This window comes from Serinus canaria, chromosome 7 (genome assembly GCF_022539315.1).
Source record: "Serinus canaria isolate serCan28SL12 chromosome 7, serCan2020, whole genome shotgun sequence".
Classification (NCBI taxonomy): Eukaryota; Metazoa; Chordata; class Aves; order Passeriformes; family Fringillidae; genus Serinus; species Serinus canaria.
Window position 1 is genome coordinate 9,740,597 of NC_066321.1, and position 21,504 is coordinate 9,762,100.

Here is a 21,504-nt window from a genome sequence, read left to right on the forward strand (position 1 = left end):
GGGGCTTTTGTTTCAAACAATATTCAATTTAGACTGGGACGCATTTTTAAATGTTACTGGTGACTAAAAATATTTTCCCTGTTACCCAGTAAAACACAGTGAAGCCTCAGTTCTAGTTTCAAAATTATATATATATCTGTACAGATGTATTTCTCCATTAGCTGGCGAGGAATAAATTTGTTGAACAGTGAGGGTCAGGGCTTTGCCAGCAGCTGAAATGTGTTATTTATCAGCAGATCATTACAGTCAGCACTGCACAGCATGTGAACTTCCTCACACCCCTCTGCCAAGCTCCCCACATGGCTGACCTGCCTGCTGACTTGAGCTTCAAGGAGCTTCTAGTCTCCATCTGGAGATTCAATCTCAGAGCACGGCTTGTGCCTATGTGATAGCCCCACTTTTCCTTTCCTTTGGCCCCAGCACAGGAAAGTAAAACCCTAAAGGCCTGAATGGGGACGAAGTTTCTCTACAGAAAGCCCTGCTCTCTCTCACTGATTCAAGTGGGAGAAGCCCAGGCTCTGACTGCCACCCCCTCTGTTTATTTTGGCAATAATATGAGTTGTTCAGCACACAACTATACAGACTTCTGTAAGTTGTAATGCCTGTAATTTAAATATTTTGGGTGTCCAGGCAGTGACTGCCATTTCTAAATGTTCCAATGCAGGGGATCTCTAGGAAGAAGAAAAGTAAATTGATTTGCTTTTAAAATCTGGGATACTGTAATACCAGAGGGTTCAAAAATTAACCTTCCTTAAAATACTGTGTGTTTTAGTCCTTGTGTCCCTTTTTTTCCCCCCATCCAATTTTTAAGAACATTTCAGGCAATGAGGACACCTGAAATTTTTAAAATCAGAGATGTCCAGAAAATGAAAGCCCTTGTCTATTTTCTTCTTATTAGAACAGGTTTCCTAAAATATCATCCAATGAATATAGAGAGATATTTTAAAAGACCCTGAAACCTTGTTTGTGTTCAGAATTTTATCTTGGAGTTTGAGCTTTCACAGGTTATTAGAGTTATCATTTGATTAGAACTAAATTACATGTCCAGGTTATACAAAAAGAGCTGTGTCTCTCTCCAGGAGATGAGGAGTAACTGGGCTCTGCTACCATACCTGAGTAGAACGCAACTGAGAAAATGAAGGTACTAGGAAACTTTAAAATTCAATACACAGACACACTGGTGGCTATTTCTACAGTGGAGACAGCACTCAGGCTGGATTTAGCTCTGGACATTTTATGAAACAAGTACTTTCCAGTCTAAAGTGGTGAGACTTCTTCAAAGAGACCTGAGAAAGGCAGCTACAGAGGAGAAAAGCACATCAATGTTTTACATCAGTCTACACGTGTGAAATGTGATGTTAAAGGGTCTGAAACCCTTCTGGGAAGAATTTTAGGGACTCACAAACTGAGAAGATTAGAAGCACAGATTTGGGAATATAAAACAAGAAAATATTTTATATTCTTTAAGAAAATGTAGAATGAAGAAAAGGCAAGCAAAGCCTGAGTAGGGAGAAGCTGATTATGTGTTTAGTTAATGTGAGGCAGACGAAGAAGAGAAGAGCAGAATCCTGGTTTTGTCAAACTGGAATTGCTCAAGACAGCCAGTGTGACCAAGGCTGAAATCCCATTCTCACCGCTTCTTCCTTCATCTCAAAAGTTTCATGTATTTTCTGACTTGCCTAGACCTTACACATATCAATCTCAGAATAACACATGCAAAGAGCTTTGCTGTCACATTGCCTTGACTTATATCACACCATCCTTTCATGCCTTTGCAAGAGGTAGAAAGGAAACTCCCTGAAGACTTGCTTCAATGCCACAGAACAGTGCTTGACATCGAGGATTTCTCAAACTTGAACTGAACTGAGAGCCTTTCAGCTTTTAAAATTATTAATTATAATAAATACTTCCTTAATAATAATAATAATAAATAATAAATAATATTATTAAAATAATATTAATAATAATTTATGAATTATATTAATAAGCAGTGGTCATCTGAATAATCCCAAAGAAACAGAAAATCCAAAGTGATGCACTGACCAAAGTACATCCACTGCTGGGAAGGACAGAAATGAGTGTCCTCCTTATAGCATATGACACAGAAGGAGAATGCTACTGTTGTAGCATTTGGAATTAAAACTCTGCTCTTATGCATCCTTGAGTGGTTCTGCAGTGACTCTTATTTTAGAGGGACTCATCTGAATTCTGAAGGTTTTCCCAACAGGAGGATTGATTATACAATGATGGAGCTTTTTCAGGCCTAGCAAGTCTTAGAAATATTTAGCAAATGCAGTGAAAACCAATGTCAAGTATCTTGTTCTACAGTACTGAAGATTAAGTTTGTTTCAACAATGTGCTTCGCTGTGATGTTTTAAAATAGCACTAACTAGTAGCTGATTAAAAAAACCATCCTCATGAGATCCCCGTGCTCATGAGTCTGCTTTTCTTCTGCAACTCCTCTTGGGTCCATCCAGGCAGACACATTAGTGAAACAACTGGGTAATACATTAAGTTGAGAGAATTCAGAGATTGGTGCTTTTGACAGATATACAGACTAGACAGACACAAGTCTGAGAGCTCAGTACCTTCCACTGAGAATAACCCACCTCTATGGCCTGGAATTTTACATGTGCCACAAAGACTTATCACAAAATCACCTAACAAGGTACCAAGCACTACATTAAGAAAGCCAAGGCTTTAGTGCTACACAGTTTTCTAAAGTAAATTCCCTGAAACCCATACTTGAAATTTCCCACAGACTCCAAGAAGTGCAAACAATAATAACAGTGAATTGAACTACAAAAACATTCTTATTTCGGTGCTGTGACAATGAGATAAATATATTCATAAGCTTAGTAAAAGAAGCTTGAAAAAAAAAGCCAGATTCTTGCGCTAATGTCTTCCAAATATACTCATTATATGACAGAAAAGCAGATTAACTTTCACCAAAAGCAACACAGAAAAATTACTCTTGGATATTACTATGCCTGCTACATCCAACAGTTTGGGTGAATTTGGTTTACGAGTCACATGAAGCGTATCTGCTGGCAACACGAAATGTAACACTGGTGACGAACACCTCATGTTAGCACTTATAGAAAAAATGGTCACCCTTGCAATAGAGCCTTGTTTAAAGCATGAGAAAAGGAACAGATTACTCCCTACCTTCTCCGCATCTTGCTCAAAAAGCCGGAGTTGAAAGCACTGGTCCAGTTTCAACTTGCGGACATGCCACATCTGATGCAAGTGTTGCCGGGTAGAATGCAGCTTGTCTAAAAGGCTGGTGATCTTTGGCACGAGACTTTGAAAATCTGCACTTCCAGGAATGCAGTTCCTACCAGAAAAACCATCACTGGATCTTATGCATTGTAATAACCTCTGGCCCTCACGATCCAGTTCTTCCACAGGAGCTTTAATCACTTTTTTCTTAAGCTGTGTGTGCTCATCAATCAGCCTTCTTGAGCCCTCAACATCAACTGGAAACTCCTTCCTAGCCAACATTTCCTGGAGATCCTCCAGCCTCGATAACAAATGGATGGCACTGTTGAAAAACTCTTCCAAGGAGACACGCAGCTCTATCCATTCATCGTGGTTGTAATCCAAGGACCCTTCAAACTCATCTGTCAGTTGAGAAGGATCCACAAGCTTCGCCAGGCCTTCCACAGACACCATACTTGTCTAAGGAAGGGAAAAGGACAGCATTTAAATCAGGGACCATCCAATCAGAATTAACAGCACAACCTATAAACAGCATGGAGCGAGTATTTTCCTCATCAATCCATAACTGAAGGAACATTGTAAAGGATGTCAAGGACTGTGCTTAATTTTAATACATTCATTGGACAGAAAAATTTTCTTCGAATGGTATTTATTTAGTTAGTTATTAAAAGATGTGATATACACTGGAATAATGCCTATCTTTTACATCTGGCCTGACTATCAAAAACATGTAGTGAAAATGTTTCTGCCAGAGATTTCCTCAGCCCAGTTGGACACTGAAGACTTCTTACTGCAGCTTTTGGATATCTGGACATGGTTGTTCACTAAATGGGTACCTGGCATTGCAGGCACTCTGCTACTTATGTTACACCACAGCTAGCAGCTACACAGAAGCAAAAGTTTCAGGTATATGAACTGAAGCAGGTATTGCAAACTGCCTTAACAGTTGGTTTCTTATTCCAAATTATTCCAGTTGGCTTTTTGCCACTCTTTCATATTAGCAATTTCTAATGTAATTAAGTTAAAATCAATGTGAAAGTGAAATGTCATTGAAGTATTAACAACTAGAATTTATTGCCAATAGAAAGTACTGCTCACGAGTCATACACAATCAATGAGAAATGGTTTTAATTCATTCAGACTCAGTAACTGGTGATAGAGAAAAGCACTGGCTGTCTGGAAAGCAGATTACAGTTTAAGGACACAGCAACTGATAGATTTTCCCATTTGTTTTAGACAAAATACTTCTTTCTGAAATTAGGAGCATAGGGTTTCATATGTAACTAGAGATTTTCAGTGCTCTCATGTTAACACCCAAGCTGGCAGCCCTTAAAGGCTTTTCCCTTCATCAGTGACTGCACATCTATCCCCTAAAGATCAGGCCTCTAAAGAATGTCAGAGCTTGTGCTCTTCAGAAATGGAGGCACCCAATAATCACAGCACTCTCGTAGAAATCATCTACAAAGAAAACCACCAAAAATCCTGACCAAAATCCTAAATAATGTCCAAAATAGTAGGCTAGCCACTAGTTAAAGGTTAATAATAGGCTTTTTCTTCCAGTTTGTATCCATCCAAAAATATCAGGCATTCTGCAATGTACTGAAATTGAGATTGTATTGAACTTAAGCTCAAGAGAAAGATTATTTTAAAATGTTCTTGCAATATTCCTTGCTTTGAGGAAAAGGGAGGACAGTGGGAGGAGCAAACAAGCATTGGGAAGGTAAGTATGTTGCTTCAGAACATTTTCAAACTTTTATACCTCCTGACCTGGAGGTATATATTATCCTTGAAGATAATTCAGCTTAGAGTTTAACTGCCTGTAAGGGAAATAACTTCTCTTCATGGCTAACACTTGGGCATTCCCCTGCAGTCTGTCAGGCTAATGGAAACATTACTCTAATTATGCAGAGAATTTGACATTATGAGACAGTAGAAAGGCTTTAATTTCTCAAATTCAACATAAATTTTCTTTATTCAGGTTTGATTTTATATGTAGTTCTTCAAACTCTAATGAAAACAGTTTTAGAGAGGCAAGTAGGTGCTTATTGTTTCCTAGGCATTGCTCATCCTTCTTTTTGAAATCAATTTTAAAAGTGCTGTCCACTGTTTAGCCTCTTTTAGCAGGAGAAGGAAAATAGTCTTGAAGGCACCTCTGAATTAATGCTAAATAAGCTGCCTGGTACATTCCTCAAAGTGACAGAAAACTTTGGAATCCACATACATCAAACAAGAACTTTTCTTTCTCTCTTTGGGTGAACGTCTATGTACATACTTCACTCTGGACTGTGACACAAAAACACTGTGCCAAAATCTCACTCCCCAAATTCCAGCTCATCAGCATCCACTAAGGGTCCCACAGTGCCCTGGCACACACATAATGCTTCCTTTAGCTCAAAAAAGAAATCTGGCCTTAAAAGAATCCTTTCAATAGAAGTTCCTTGACTGTGGTGTGTGTATTGCAGGGTGGACCACAGCTTTGTTTGAATCATGGAATGAAGAACTCAAACCATTCTATGGTTCTGAGTGTCTGCAGGTGGTCCAATACACAGTAGAAGCACTGACTCTCCTCCTCCAGCCCAAAACTTTGTGAACCATTGGACAGGCATGTGAACAGCCCTGCAGACAAAGGTTCAAAGGCACTGATAACACACACAAAATGAAAATACCCTTAATGAGTTCCAGCATGCACAGCAAACAAATCCAGAGCTTTTTAAACAATACAGACTCAGAGCTGTAAACATGAAGCATAACTTGGTCACAGTTTACTCTTTGCTATCATCACAACAACTCCATATAATAAAAATATATGTCAAGCCTCCAGAAGGTATTTATTAATTTTAAAACCAAACAAATCTTGTAAAAATACATACTTGAACTCTGTTACTTTATCTGTCTTCAAGGAGTGTAAGGACTTATTTAATCAAAGCAAAATTTATGAGTTGACTGGATTTTGTGAAACAGGGGTAAAAATTTACAAGTACTTAAAATAACAATGAAAAATTGTGTTAATGAGTAACACCAATCTAATTCCCTACAGCAATTCAAGGGTCCTTGAAAGAACAGGTGGAAAATAAGGACACATTTATATAACAGTGACCTCAACAAAATTTAAATATATACTTAAATACAGTCTTCCATTTCAGTAAACATTAAGAGCTATAGCCAAATTCTCTTCTGCATTCCAGAGATGCAAAATCTCTGTGTCTCTCTGAATTAATGGATTGGTAAAACAGCCAACAATATAAGTGTTTCTCAGTGAATTATGAAAAAACAACACAATGACTAAGTCATGGCATGGCATGATTATTGTTTGAGTTGAAATTCACAGAAAACTGAAGTGCTACAGAGAAGACAGCTGGTTTGTCTTCATCAACAACAAAATTCCCCTTAATTATGCAGTAGTTATATACTGGTTACTCCTCAAAGGACATGCCTGAGGCACCTTATCCTTCACACAAGTTGCTAATGCTATCTCTGAACTGTAAATCTCAATGAAATGAAAGAGGTGAAAATTTAGCAAATATCTTACAAAAACCAGCCACTAGTGGAAGTTGGGCAGAGGTAAACTAACCCATATATTTGCATCTAGAAAACTGTATCTTTAGCATTTTGACGGATTTGGTGTTGTAGGTTATTTTGGGGTTTTTTTTCTATGAGAAACAAAGGAAAGACTTAATGCAACATCACAAAAATAAATACCTCAGAAAAAAAAAAAAAAAACTCTGCAAAATGGACTTTGTGAACCTCTGGGATGAAAAATGCAACTCATTTCAACAGTGTGCTTAGAAAACAACCTGATGCCAGGGCATCAGCCCACTTCTGCCCTCAGATATATTTTTTGCTCTCAATCACAGGGAGTTTTTACCTGAAGAAAAGTTCTTATCAGAAATGATGCTTCACAATTCATTTCTACATGGCTCTCACCTCAAAGATGAACTTGGAACTGCCGAAGTTTGTTTTCTGCTTCTGCCAAAAATTATCAGGTTTTATAATCAGGGCAACATGAATCTCAGCAGGAAAGGCTTCTTGAAGGGTTTTTAGGAGAGGCTTGATCAAATCCCATTTGGATCCCCGCATATCGATAATAACAGTGAATCCTCGTTTGCAAACATCTTCACTGCAGGAATAAAAGCACATCATGGTAATTAATATTGTGGGCAGCCACAGTGAGACTTGGCTTCTGTTGCTGGTGTTTGGTGCTTCAGAGCAAAGCAAGGAATGATTAACATGAAAGACAAGAGATAGTACAGTATAAAGGCTATAAGAAAGGCCATTTTAAATTGATGATAATGTAATTTACATGAAATGCAAGTCTCTAGATTACAGTTTAATCTCTAATTTTCCAAACACATCTAATTCAAATATTCACTAAAAAGCATACATACTTTCACACATTTGGAAACAGAATCAAATACATCTGTATAGAAGCTCTTTATGTGTACATACAATGGATTCTGCTTTCAACATATTGAACCCAACCAAAGTCAACAAGCAGGGTCCTGTGCCTTAGCATTACCAGCCACTTTTAAATTTGGGTGCCTTCATTTTTAGAGGCCCCTTAAAAAAGTTAACTTCCAGAAAAGTGTCATGTCCAGAAAAATGCCTTGCAATTACTCCCTGTCAGGAAGGCCCTTGTGACTCAGCATGTACACTGTTACCATTAGGGCCCTTCTCCCTCATGACTGATCTTACAAATGCTGAAGGACCTTTTTCAAACTGCAGTCAGACTTTTCCCCCAGCCCATGCTCCCCCCTTCTCAGAAGTCCAAGGCAGCTATCTGGCCTGGTCACTGGCATTGCATGGGGCCCAACAACACCACAGCAGTCCCTTGCAAACACATCTCTTCTTTTTCCTCACAAGGAGAGAGGACAAAGAACAAAAAGACAAGTCAAGTCAAGTCTGTATAGCTTTCAGCATAACTTTTCAAGGGACATAGTAGTATTAATCCTCAGGAAAAGAGGTATGGGTATAATGTAGAAATTGAAAAACTGTTAAGACTCCAAAGAAATATTCCCAATGCACAAACACACAGGAGGATTTTCACTGCACTCTACCTCTTTAACATCATAAAACACTCTTTCTGATAATAAGATCCATCTCCTACATATTCAATGGAAAACAGCTCTATAAAGCTTATAACTAGGTTTCTGGGCTGGAACAAGGACAAGAATATACTTCAGAAGAGGCACACTGGATGGATGTATTTTGAGAGTTTGCTAATGTGAACAGTCTCAACATAGTGCCAGACAGGAGCACTCAGAGACAACAAGCTTGGTCCTCTGCCTTAACATTACTGGCACATCCAGAGCACACTGCATACAACAGCCAGTGCAAAGAAAAACAAGGGAGACCAGGCACTTCCAAACACTGTCAGGAGTACAGATATTTTTATTCTCTTTTTTACCTACTGCTGAAAGGTCAGACATCTGATCCTTTCATAACTAATGCCAAAAAAAGGCTGTAAAGGAAGCTTTGTTGGGGGTGCTACCACCTCTTGCCTTTTGGAACAAGAGTTGAGACAAGGAAGCAAATCAGAAAGCAATGAATAGAAAGGGGTTTGTGTTTTGTGTTATTTTTCCTCTTTTTTTCTTGCAAAGCTTTAAAGGATCCTTCAGGAACTTCTGCCAAATCACTGATCCCTGTTATCCTGAGTATACTTTCCCAAGGACTTCTTCAAACACTTGACAAAGAGTTGCGGGAGCCATACAGACACATGGAGAGCCCCAAGAGAGGACAAGTAACAGGTAAGTGCAATCTGTCTTTTCTGATATAAATAAATAAATACACCACCACCATCCATTGCAACCACAGTAAGGCATAAAGACTATCAGCTTCATTCCAACTCCCCTCACCACTGCCAACCTGACAACTTACCTAATCTGATGTAAAACAATAAGTTAATACTTATTTATAAAACCTGTTTCAGTAAGCAGAACAGGAAGGTCCTAGAAGACTGAAGTTTTTTGTTTATGAACCTGAAGTCTTAGACACAAACAGATGCAAAAGCAAACTCTAGCTGTAGAGCAAGGCAGTGTGATACCTTGGCACTCTTAATTATATACCACCATGTCTAGAAGTTCAGCCTGCATTAAAACAGATATTCCAGACAGGGAACCAAGAAATGTCAATAGAGGCTGGAGTCTGTCTGCTGAAGGTTTACAGCCTCTCCAGGCCTGTGAGGTGCAGAGAAGCAGTGCAAGGAGCAGGCAGTACTGCCACCCACTCCCATCAGCACATGATGCCTAAGCGTGTGCGTGTAAAAAATGCTCCAAAACCCCCAAACTCCTACTGTCCTGCCTCTGGAGACTTCACAGCAGGTTTTCAGTAGAAGAAGAAATGGCAATGATTCTCCAGATTTTTCTGGTGGACACAGGAGAATGGTCACTGATCCTGAGGACCATTCCCAGGCTGGGAATGCTTTCTGATTCTTTCCCTGGAACAAGCAGTTATTTGCTGCCAGCACTATCCACAATCCTTGTAACTAGACCAGATTTCCAACAAGCTTAGTACATTTTCAAGTATGAAACTGATGGGAAAGAGGGGTGGAAAGGGAGGAAAGGAAGAAGAATAATCACAGAATTCTTATGCTCAAAACACATCAACGTGTAAGCACTCTTACACAGAACTACAAACAATGCTCTTTAAAGACAATTTCCCTACTTCATTCATCACATGGGCATGCAAAGACCTGTATGAAATATAAAAGTGCTAAAGTGGATGCCCCTTTTAAATTGTAGTGGAGGAAAAATACAAATGGATGGTATTTATCATTTTGAGAAAATCCAACTCTATTTCAAGAGTGTTGGTGACATTCTTGCAGAAGTAATTCTGCTTGCAAATTTTTTCTTTAATGTGATGAATGGTACTAACCTGTAACAAGATCTGTGGGTCTTAAGTCTCATCTACATAATTTGATTCCCCAAGCACAGGGATAACTCCACATTGCTCTGACTTTTTGCAGAAAATTAGCACCTGATTTCTAAACCTGCTTGTCAAAAGCTATTATTTAATGGTGTTTAAACTGTTGCAAGACAGAAAGCTGTCTGCTCATAATTTCTACTTTCAGTTGCAGAGCTTGCTGCAGAGAGGATGCCTTAGAGAGCACTTACCTTGCACAAACAGGTAGCCAGATTCTAGTAAGGTACTAATATCTCAAAGAAAGGCTTGTGAGATAAGAAAACTATCTAGAGTGTAACCTTTTCAGGACAGGGACCATCTGCCATGCTGTGTTTGTTTAAGGAGCCTGCCTTGCTGGAGGTCTTCAGCTACCTATATTCATACTACAGTCTTCAGCTGCCTGGAATAAATTCCAATAAATTACTTTTCAGGAAACCATAAATGCAAATCCAGGGAATTAAAAATAATGAGTAATAATGGTCTGGAAAACCAAAACTGAACACGGATGTGAAAACACAAAAGACTAACATAACTGTGGGGCAATTTATTAAAAAAAAAAAAAAGTTGTACTATCCAAATATTTCCAGCTATTGACAGCATCCCAAGAAAGTTGGCCTAGACGTAATGAAGCTCTGATAAACTCTGGTGAGGCAATCTGGGACAATCTGTCATCTCTGACAGTCAGTCATTTTTCTTCAGTTAGCTCAGCATGGATTGAGGAAATGATGCAAGGTTCCTTTTGAATGGACCAGCCATGCTTATTAACTTTATTGCTTAAAAGCAACAACTCAAACCCTTCCCAATTTAGCAATTGATCGGGAAAAGCATCAGTAGCAATCAAGCTTCCTCCACATTTCCCAAGCAAGACATGCCTTATTCCTGGCTCTCAAGATGATACATCAATACACATATCTATTACCCACAAGTAGCCACTTTAGTATGGCAATTAATGTTGATTGTGCTGCTTAATTTTTTCCGGTATTGATATTTGACCAGAAACTGGAAAAAACACTCAAATCAAGGCATTTGGACAATCCATCAGCCTTTTGGCTGTGCTCATCTGGACTAGATTTGCAATGGTGAGCAGAAATTATTTGATAGTTGATAAGTCATTTCAGTTGCTCCAGTGCTTTTAAGCAAAGAACATCATCTAAGTCTAATAAAAATACCCAAGAGTATTTGGGAAAATAATACTTATGATCTGGATTTAAAAAAAAAGAGCATACAATAGAAACTCAGAAGGACATGCGATAATTTTGTAAAAACAAATGCCTCTATTTTGGTTTCTAGGGTACTTTCATAAGGTTATTTTCTCAAATTTCCTCTTTAATTCAGGCACGCTCTAAATTGTATTTTCTTTGGCAAGAGCTGGGTCACTGGGCACCAAATGAATTTAAGGACTTCATGCTTTCTGATTAATCTTTCAGATACCTATTGATTATGTGTATTTTTCACCCTTATGGTTTGGCCCAAGCTTCTGGCATTTGGAAGCTTCAGCACTTGATTAGCTGAAATAACATAATATCTCCATTCTCATTTTGCAGTCATGAGTTAATGATGAAGCAGCACATTTAGCATTCCTGTTGGACCACTAAAAGCCCAGATCTGACATGTCCAGCATCTCATTCTAAATATGATTTGTTAACAGGGAGAACAAGGTCTCTTTTAAGGCAGGTCAGCATAACCTTGTCAGGAGACACTGTCAGAATAACAAGTAGCTCTTCAGGCATCAATACATAAGAGCAAAATCTGCAGGAAATTAATTATTTTTGAGATCACCCTTCCTTTGATAAATGTGGCTGTAGTCAGCCAATTGGTTCACAAGCTGAGGGTGGAAAAGGGGGAGGGAGAGGAGAAAAGCAGGTATGTAAAAGCTTCCAAGCACAAACTGTTATCCCATAGGTCTCATTTCATATGAGAACTCACTAACTCTGCTGCCTAGCTTCCATATCAAAATGCACCAAGGATCACTTCAGTGATTTATGTGTTAATATTTTTGATTAGTTAGAAATTTTTATTCATTTTGTGTGTGGTTTATTTACTCCGCTTGGAAATAAAACTAGACAGAGAGGTTTATAATCAGCATCACTTACAGACTTTCATTCTCTGGTTTCACATCACCACGTTGAGCCTGAAGTTCACCTTGACAACAGAAACAGTCAGTACCTGTATTCATAATTTACTTTCTAGTACATTTAAAGGACCAGATAAAGCAATTTTTAGTAGACCTGTTGGCCAAGCAAACAAGCTGGTTCTACTCCTGAACCAGCATTATTTATCAAAATCCTTTGCTCTATTTAATACTTCTCAGCAAAAGGTACCTTGCTTTTTATCCCAGTTAAGAAATGTGCTCCTGTGCTGTCAGCCTGAGCTGTCACCCACATCCCCAGTGACAGTGGCTGCCCAGCAGCATGAGACAGACTGTCTTTTCAAAGATCCTGGGACACTCGTGACTCCTAATCCTCACATCTCCCTTCTGTGCTGCTATATCAGACACCAGGGGAGGAACTCAGTGATGCACAACCCAAGAGCACCATCACTCTGGATGCAAGCTCCCACCAGAGAACTTCAGCTACCTAAAAGACTGTAGGTGGACAATCATCATCCTAGATTTTCCTTCTTACAGTTTTGAACTTGGTTTCACAATGCTTTTTTACAATTAGAAAAGAAACAGCCACCCAGACTCCACTTCCAATTAATCCATTCTTCCTTACTGTGACCGAAATTTGTTTATTCTCTTTCAGCACTGGAAAGGAATTGATCATTGTCACTTTTCTTTTTTAAAAAGAGAGAGAAAGAAAGAAATCAAAGCCAGTTTCACAGTGGCTGGAGCTGGACATAAAACAGTGATCTAGAGAAACTTCAGTGACATGTTGTAAAAAGACTTGGAACCAGTGAGGTCCAGGCAAAGACAAACCTCCTGTCTCTGGTTTCCAGCCACTGCTCTTAGGGGACATGAGGTGTGTCTGTGAATGGCAAAAGAATGCAGATGTGTGGGCTGCACAACATCCACATTCAACCCCTGCCTCTGGCCCCAAGACAAGAGGAAGGGAACAGAAAGGCAGAAAAATCCCATATACTGCAGCAGGAGCTAACTGGTGCCAGATGGGTTCTCCTGATATTCTCAAGCAAGTAACTCATTTTGGTATTCAGTTTTTACATCTAAGAAAAATGGCTCTGAACTCCAAGCAATTCTGTTGTAAAATGATGTAAGAACAGGAAGAACAGACACCACCTAGGTATAAGAAAACCTTTTCCAATATGTAACCATGATTCCATGAGAGCCTGGGGGTCATTCTGAGAGGAGCAGGTCCCACTGGCATCTCTGTCAGGGTTCAGCAGGGCTGTGCTGAGCTCTCTTAGACACAGGTAAAAATCCTGATCTGTATTGTTACAATCCAGAGCAGAATTGGGACCCAAAGCTCTGCAGGCGTTTGGCCTCCTATTTAATTGAGCAAATAAACACTATTTGAGAAGCTTCCTGTCTTCATTCAAATAGCAAAAATATAAAACACAGCTGTGTCCAAAAAAATGCACGATTGCAGCTGTTAAAGCCAAATCTGGAGGAAAAATGCTATAATTTTTCACATTCCTGTTAAGTTTCTGCTGGTAAATGATGCCTTCATCTAAACCCATTTACCCTCTTCCCCTTTTGTTGCTGCATGTCTACTATATTTGGATCAATATCTGGCAGGTCTTCCTTGAAACAGCTGCTGAGATAAATATGAAATTAATCAGGGCTTTGTTCTTGTTAAAGCAGGGCTACATTTAAAGATTTGTTACTACAACAAAGAAATATTTGAACAGTAAGTACCATTCAACTCTCTCTTGAGCATTTAAAGTCTTGCATTTGAGATGATTTAGCAGAAACAAAACAAAAATGCTTTACCAAATGAAAATTATATGTTATTGACATTTTCTGGAAAAAATAAATATTAGGGTTGTGTTGAAATAGAAGCACGCCATTCTTGAAAAGGTTTGGAGGAGCAGAGGCTATTGGAAGTAAATTTGAAGACTCAAATCCATTGGATTCCAGAGGAAAAATAAACATATAAAGCTGTGCTAAGCACAGCCAAACTACTAAGATTCAGAAAATAAATGGATCTTTCTGCCTGTACTATGAGTTTTTTTCACAGTTCAAGCAAGGAGACCATCAAGGTTGTTTCACCTGCCATCACTGTGAAGTTTAGTCTATGGTCAGCACTGTCAGATTTTCACATGAGGAAAGGGATACTTTATCTGGGCAACGAGGGCTTTGGCTCTCAGACATGGCATCCTCATCTGTCAGTTCTCAACATCAGTGACTTAACAAGGGAGTGAATGGTGCAGGGTGAACAGCTCCAGGAATTCCAGTCAGTGCCATAAAACAGTCACCCCAGAGTGGAAAGGCTCCAGATTGCAAATACATACATTTCCTTGAAACACGTCGTGGGAGGCAGAGAAACCCACTGGGGAAAGACCTTTACAGCATAAAGAAGCCTGCAAACATGTTCAGCTCATGCAAAGAATGATTAATGTAGGTCTAGACAGTTAACAGCAGCACCTGGTAAAATCCTGTAATGTCCACAGGCAGACACCATGCCAAATTCCTTCCTGATGCAGGCAGGTATAACCACTCTGGGACTTGCACATTTGATCCAGAGTTCCACTGAGCTCAGAGATGACAAGAGGAAAAAAACCCTCTTCAAAGATAGTAAAATCACTTTTTCTGCATAGTACTGACATCTCTTGCAGTAAGCACTCATCAGTTCCCTTACCCTGCCCTGGGCAGTGAAGGAGAGCAATGCACACCCATTTACTGAGGAACTGTAATTAAAATAAGGAACTAGGGAGAGAAGATGAGATGCTACACATCAATTCAAAGTAAGATATTTCATGATGAGAGCAGGTTCTCATGAAAGTATTACTGAATTTTAAACTGAAAAAAGGCTTTTATAAGAGCAAAATATTCTGGTTTACCTTTTCAGATGATTTTTTTTCCTATTTTTTCCTTTCTTTTGATCAGTCTACTCAAAAAAAAAAAAGGACAAAAACTTTGAATTTTATCAAAATATTTTGACTGATGTAACATTTTAGAGGTATGTTTGTAGGAAATTTCTAAATCTTTTGGATTTTTCCTCACTTAAAATCTTGCACTACAAAATAGCAGATTCTTCCACAACTATCTTGAACTACAAAATAGGAGATTCTTCCACAACTATCTTAGCTTCTGCCCATTTGCAGTGCAGAGTTCAGCATGAGATTCGCTTCGCACTTTATGTCTTCCAGGCAAAAATGGCATAACTATTCCTTAAGACTTACAGGATTTTTGCCAGAATCCACAGACATAAGAGCAAACACTGGATTCCAGTGCATCTGTCAGGAGGCATGGTTGAAACCCAGAAAATCTCCATGGTCCATGGGTCTGCTCAGATACTCTACAAGAATTTCAGTTCTCTTTAGAATTGCACAATTAAAAAGCTGATGCCTCTTTTCCCTGGGCTGGACACTGAGGACTGACCATGACTAATAAATGAGTGGTACTCTTTTTTTACTTTTTGAGCTCCACCCATACACAAACAAAGCAGGTCTTTGTAGGCACAATGATTTACCTAAAATAGTTCACTTATCAGATAGATGCTTCCTGCCATGCCAGGCTGGGTGAAGACTGCCTGTTGTATTACATCCAGAAGGACTTGCTCTGAAGCTACAAAATCAATTGATGCTTTAAGATACACTTGCAAAATCAATTTTTGTGTATTCATTCATACAGCAGACTTTACTCATTCTTTCAAAAAAACATGATGGCATTGAGAGTAGAAAAAGTTTTTTTTACAGAGTCCTCAGGAGACAGGGGAAACTGATGAGTTATTCCCAACCCAGCTCCAAAACCTCTAGCTCACATCCAATATATTCTGAATCTGCCTCCTAGAAAGGCCAGGCTCTCTCACTGTATCTAGCAAGAGGGGCAAAGCCATGCCAATGAAGCCATTGGATGTATCATCCCTCTTTACATGTGGAGACATAAACGTGGGGGAGATCAAAATCACTGGAGCTGGCTGAGCACAAAGAGGTTGATAACTCAGTATTTCAAAGGTAGTAGAAGACCCAAAAGACACCACTGACACACTGAGTGAGAAAGCTGAATCTAAAAAGCTTCTGGAAAGCAAAAATGAATCCAACAGTCAAAACCCTGGCAATAAATGTGCAAAACCCAGGTGAGTCACTCTCTGAGCTAACACTCTCTGACTGTCTTCCCAAGATCACTTGAGGTATTTCTCTAGGTTCAGATACTCCCATCTTTGCAGGAGACTGAGCTCCTCAGGTGCCATGTGTGGTCTCCTCAGGTTTACCATCCATCATGCACTGTCCCACATGATGGGAACTCACACTTTACTGTCACAGCAATGCAGTTTTAATGCTGCTTCCCTTACAATCCTGAACTTTCAGCACCATTGCAAATAATTTCAGTTCTCCATCAGTACCTTTGCCTATCAGTCACTGATAACTGGAAAAACGAGAGGAACTCTTTTATCAGCTAAAGCAGGTTCAGATAAATGCTCTGAAAAGTAATTGCCCAGTTTCAACTGCTGGCTCCCTTTTCCTTATTAGCTATATTGGTTCTCTATCAAAAGCACAATAAAACTTCACTGTCAAATCCATCTACAAGTGCCACATGTGAATGATCATCAACCTCTTCATCTCAGGAACTACATACCCTAGGTGGTGCTTTTCCTGCTGACAGACCTGAAAATTATATTGACAAATTAACATATGCCAGGTTAGTAATGAAAGGAATCTGTTAGTCAGAGAACTTACAATTTATTGTAGATGTCAGCAAGCCCACAATAATGAAAATCAGCGAGAGGAGATTCTTTAAATACTGCACCTAAGGATATTGGCCTAATACCGAGGCACTCATTTGGGCTGGAACAGGAACATCAAACACACAACAGGCCACATCTATTCCACCAGACTAATGGGTTTCCTACCTGTGAGTTAAACTAATGCCAGTATAACATCCAGTGCAGAAATGGGCTCAATGTGATGGGTTTCTGTAGCAAGTTGAACAACCATATCTAGCCCTTCCCTTCTCTGCCAGGCACAACTGATGAGGACCAACAGAACCCATTTCACAGCTGCTCTGCAAACCCCTAGCCTCACACTGGACACATCCCCCAATTTAAGAAACGCCTATGGCATGTGAGTCCCTGGTACTGAGATAACACAAATATATATAGCTATTTTCCTTGCAATTATAGCTTCACAAGTTATGCATTTTTTTTACACCTGGCTGGAGCATCCCTGGCTCAGTCCAAGGGATGAGACTGAGTCAGGTGAACCTCACTGCAACCCCTTCTTGTGCATGATACCACACTTCTCCTTGCTGAAGTCACTGCATTCTTCCATTCAATATAGGGTATCGACCACATCTTCAGACACAGGGAAGATCCACAATTGCAGAAAAAGTACAAATAGTTGTGGCCACTTCAGAGTTAATTTTAAAAAGCTTAAAAGAGATCAGTTAATAATCTAACCATGTGCTTATTTATCCAGGCTGGGATATATTCTTTGTTCCATGTGTACTGATTTTATATAGGAATCATTTATTGCTCTATGCATATGCTTATCTAATTGTACTGAATACACATGCTTTATTAAACTCACAAATGAGCCCATTTATGGGTCTATGTGAAAGTAGACCCCTTCATATTTTATTTTTAAGTGTGACAATAGAATGGCATTGACAGAGAACATCCATTTAATTCAGAGGATTTAGAGTTGTCCTACAGACTTTTCTAATTTTTTTGCCAGAATCAAAGCTTTTGGGTTTTTAAATTAGATTTCTAGCCCATCTGCTTGCAAAGATAGCCCTGACAATATAAACGAATGTACATTTGTCTTGCTGAGTCTGCAGCCAGTGGAAGAAACAATGAGACTAGAACATGAACTTGCATTTCCCATCTTATTGGGGTGCTAACTGAAAACCCAGTTCTGGCAGCCTAAATACAAGAATTCTTAACTATTTCACTACTGCTAATTTTGCCACCAAACCTGCAGATACTATGTTTGTCAAAGACATGAGTTATTCACAAAAGCTCCTGCCCATTTTGATGACCATGCTGCACAATTCAGGTTGTCAATTAGGACTGGGCAAGTGCCTGGCTAAATAAACATGCCTGCAATTATAATCAAGGATTTTGCTCCTCTTGTATTGTGTGGAGTAAAAGCAATGATCACAGCATAATAAAACTAGTACTCAAAGCCTCTAGTGGAAAACACTGCAAAAGCAAAATTACTGGAGATTTGATGTAAAACCCACCAGAGCATTAGCTTAATGCATAATTTTAAGTGCTTTATAACATAAAAATAAGGAGAACAAGTTAAAACCTCTTTTGCTATAACAGGCTTGACAAACAGCAGAGAAAACAGCTCAAATACACTCAGACTTTTTTTGCTACCACTTGAAAACAAAAAGAATACTGCACTTGTCTCTTATGGGGGTTATGCTATGCAAACTGCTAAAATTATCCACAAAACTAATGACTCAAATGAAAAAAAAACAACCAAAATCCTTATTCCAAATGTAAATAACTGTCTCAACCTTCTTTTATATACACTCTTCTAAAATAAACGTCAGTGTGTGCTTATGACCCTTAAGCAAGCTCAGGATGTTGGTATCTGAAAGGGGAGGTAAGATTGAGTCTGGGTTTATGACAGTGGCTGCTGCCTGAATTACCACATTGTGGGGAGGATGCATGGATGCAGTTGTATCCCAGCCCTGGGGTTTTTGAGGACAGCAATGTTCAGTGACCATGTTTCTTTAGTCCTATGGCCCGCCTGATAAAAATATCTTCCATCTGGTTTCTGTTTGTATGGTTGCCTCACAATAGAAGGAGCTTCATTAAGCAATTAAGATGGTGCATGAAGCACTTGCTGGATGTGGATGGACACATGATCACACTTGACTGCTTTTCTGGAGGAAGATCACAGGATTTAAACAGGAATTAGCAAAAGGACACAGTAAGTAGAAGCCTGCAGGCCAAGCAGGCCTTTTACTGCTTTGGTTGACCTCTTGCATCAGTTTCCAATCTATTGTACTAAATTAATGTGTTAGCCTGAAAAAGTATTGATATCCTCCTTTCATGTGGGACTAAGAGCAGACATGGTGAATGCATGTTTCCACCTTGATGATTTCCTTCTTATGCCCCTGGCTACAATGAATAAAAATCTTTATTCTGTCTACGAGACTTATGGAAAAGTCTGAAAGCTTGGTAATGGCTGCCTAGAAATCCTCTCTAGTCTGTTATCTTGAGATTCATTTGTTGCCTGATTGTGTTTGCAGAGCAGATATATATTTCAAGTTCATTCAGATTCTGTTGAAGTCAGCTGTAGCCTGGAAGAACCAACAGGGGAATCCTGTAATTTTCACAGGAGGCACACATCAAAGGTAGGAAGAACTAATGGTTTGATAAATCAATTGAGACTAACTCATAAAATTACCTCATATATTAATTTGCTTCCAACTACCTTAAAATCCACCCCAAAAATCCTGTTACATCATCTCGTGATAATGATTTCTTTGATCTTCTCCCTGCTCTATCTACCTAAAAAAGTTCATCATTAGCTTTTAGAACTTGACCAATATTTGAACCTATGTGATGTAGAACAGAAAGTGTCCCAGCATTGGAAACATTCAATTTTAACACTACAAAAACCAACCTACATTATAAAAATGCTAACATAACCTGTTGTATCATCTTAAAATGTAACATCTTGTGAAGGATTTTAAAGAAATTTTCCATGAGCCATCAGGTGTTAAATAAAACAGGGTCTAATATTATGCTTTAGAGTATTTCACTCAAAAAAAACCCCTTGGACTTTGACAAAGAACAAATAACACCCCAGAAGGTCTATGACAATTTCCTCTGAAAAGGACCTCAGTCCTTGGCCAAGAGAACAAGAAATACAAAAAAGAAAGCAAAGACACAAAAAGCTATCTGCCAAAAAAATGTTCACAGGTATAGGAATTAGACTTTTAACAGAATCCCTAATTATACATTTGACTTCTGGCGTCTTTTCCAGGCAGCATGGACACAGTTAAAAACTCCTTGCGCATCTGTATCTTCCCACAAATAAAAAGGAAAAATATGTTTTCATTGTAGAAACAATTAAAAAGTCAGTTGCCTCTAAAAGAGCAATGTGAGCACAGGACTGACAAAATGGACTTCAGCTTCTGGAAATACTGACTTGTCACTAATTTCAAAAGCCCAGTAAGGGACACCAAGACAGACTTGCATTGGTATTGTATCCAATACATTCATTTGATTTATGTTGCTCAAAGGTCTGTACGTTATTCAAACATTTCTGGTTTACTTTTCCAAGCGCCCCTGGGAATGTAAAAAATATAGAACGACGACAACTAGCATCTTATTTGCTAAGATGAACATTTTTACATCTAGCGTCCAAGTTAGAGCAGGTGGATTCTCAAATGGCCTCTTTCTCAAAAGTATTGAGTGGATTTTACCTAACAAAAATTTATGCCTTCTTTCCATAATTAGTAGTGCCCAATAAGTCATCGGGTAAGTGCTGCTGATGCTAACGCACACAGATACAATTTAACAGTCCCTAAAACTACTGTGGTGAAGGGTCCTACAGAATTCCTTCCCAAATGAAAATCCCAGGAAATCCTTTTAGCTGACCCTATTTCCATGTCATCTTCAGTTTATGATCCGACACTGAAAAATCATTAGGGTGGCTGTTATGGAAAGTGAAGAGAAACTGAGATTTCCAGTAAGCCTGGTAAGTGAGGAATGATGTAACAGTTGAGGTTTGCCTTGTGAAGAGAGAAGAATAAACTCTAAAAAACCTGCATATACTGCTTGTGTATTTGATTCCTAGTCTAACAGTTCATTAAAAAGCAGAGCTCCCAGACATTCTTCTTATGGGTAAGATTTTTCACTACTTTCCTATGTATCTGATTTTTAATTAGATTTTGGAATGGAATTGCAGTTCCTGCCCACAAATCTCCAGTGGGGAGCAAAATCTTAACTAATCTGTGATCCCAGAAATGTTTGCTTCTCCAGATGCAGTTTCTGAACTAAATTACAAATGTTGTAGAAAGAGACGAATAGAGAAATAAGGGGACATAACCGCAAAATTGGATGTCATTAATCAGTGTTGTGAGAGTTTAGTTCTGTCTTTAGAACAAAAGCAAAAAAGAGGCGATTAGGAAAAAGAACATATTGCCTATTTGAATCCTTCTTAGACTAACAGTTTATTAACAAGCCATGCTTCCTATGTGCAAGATCACCCATTAGTTAATCAGATACCTTTGCAATTACTGTTCTCCCTTAAATTCTTCTTCCGCTCCCTTGAACTACTGCATGGTGAAATGGTACATTT

General features: G+C 38.9%; 1 protein-coding gene across 2 annotated transcripts in view; it reads right to left on the bottom strand.

The window, feature by feature from the left end:
• Nucleotides 1-21,504, bottom strand: part of KALRN (kalirin RhoGEF kinase) — a 464,195-nt gene that overhangs the window by 267,212 nt on the left and 175,479 nt on the right. For both annotated transcript variants that reach the window (XM_050976704.1, XM_050976705.1), the window contains exons 4-5: nucleotides 7,147-7,339; nucleotides 3,169-3,681 (exon numbers count right to left, since the gene is read on the bottom strand). In XM_050976704.1, the coding sequence (XP_050832661.1) occupies nucleotides 3,169-3,681; nucleotides 7,147-7,339 (706 nt within the window). The remainder of the gene's footprint in view (nucleotides 1-3,168; nucleotides 3,682-7,146; nucleotides 7,340-21,504) is intronic.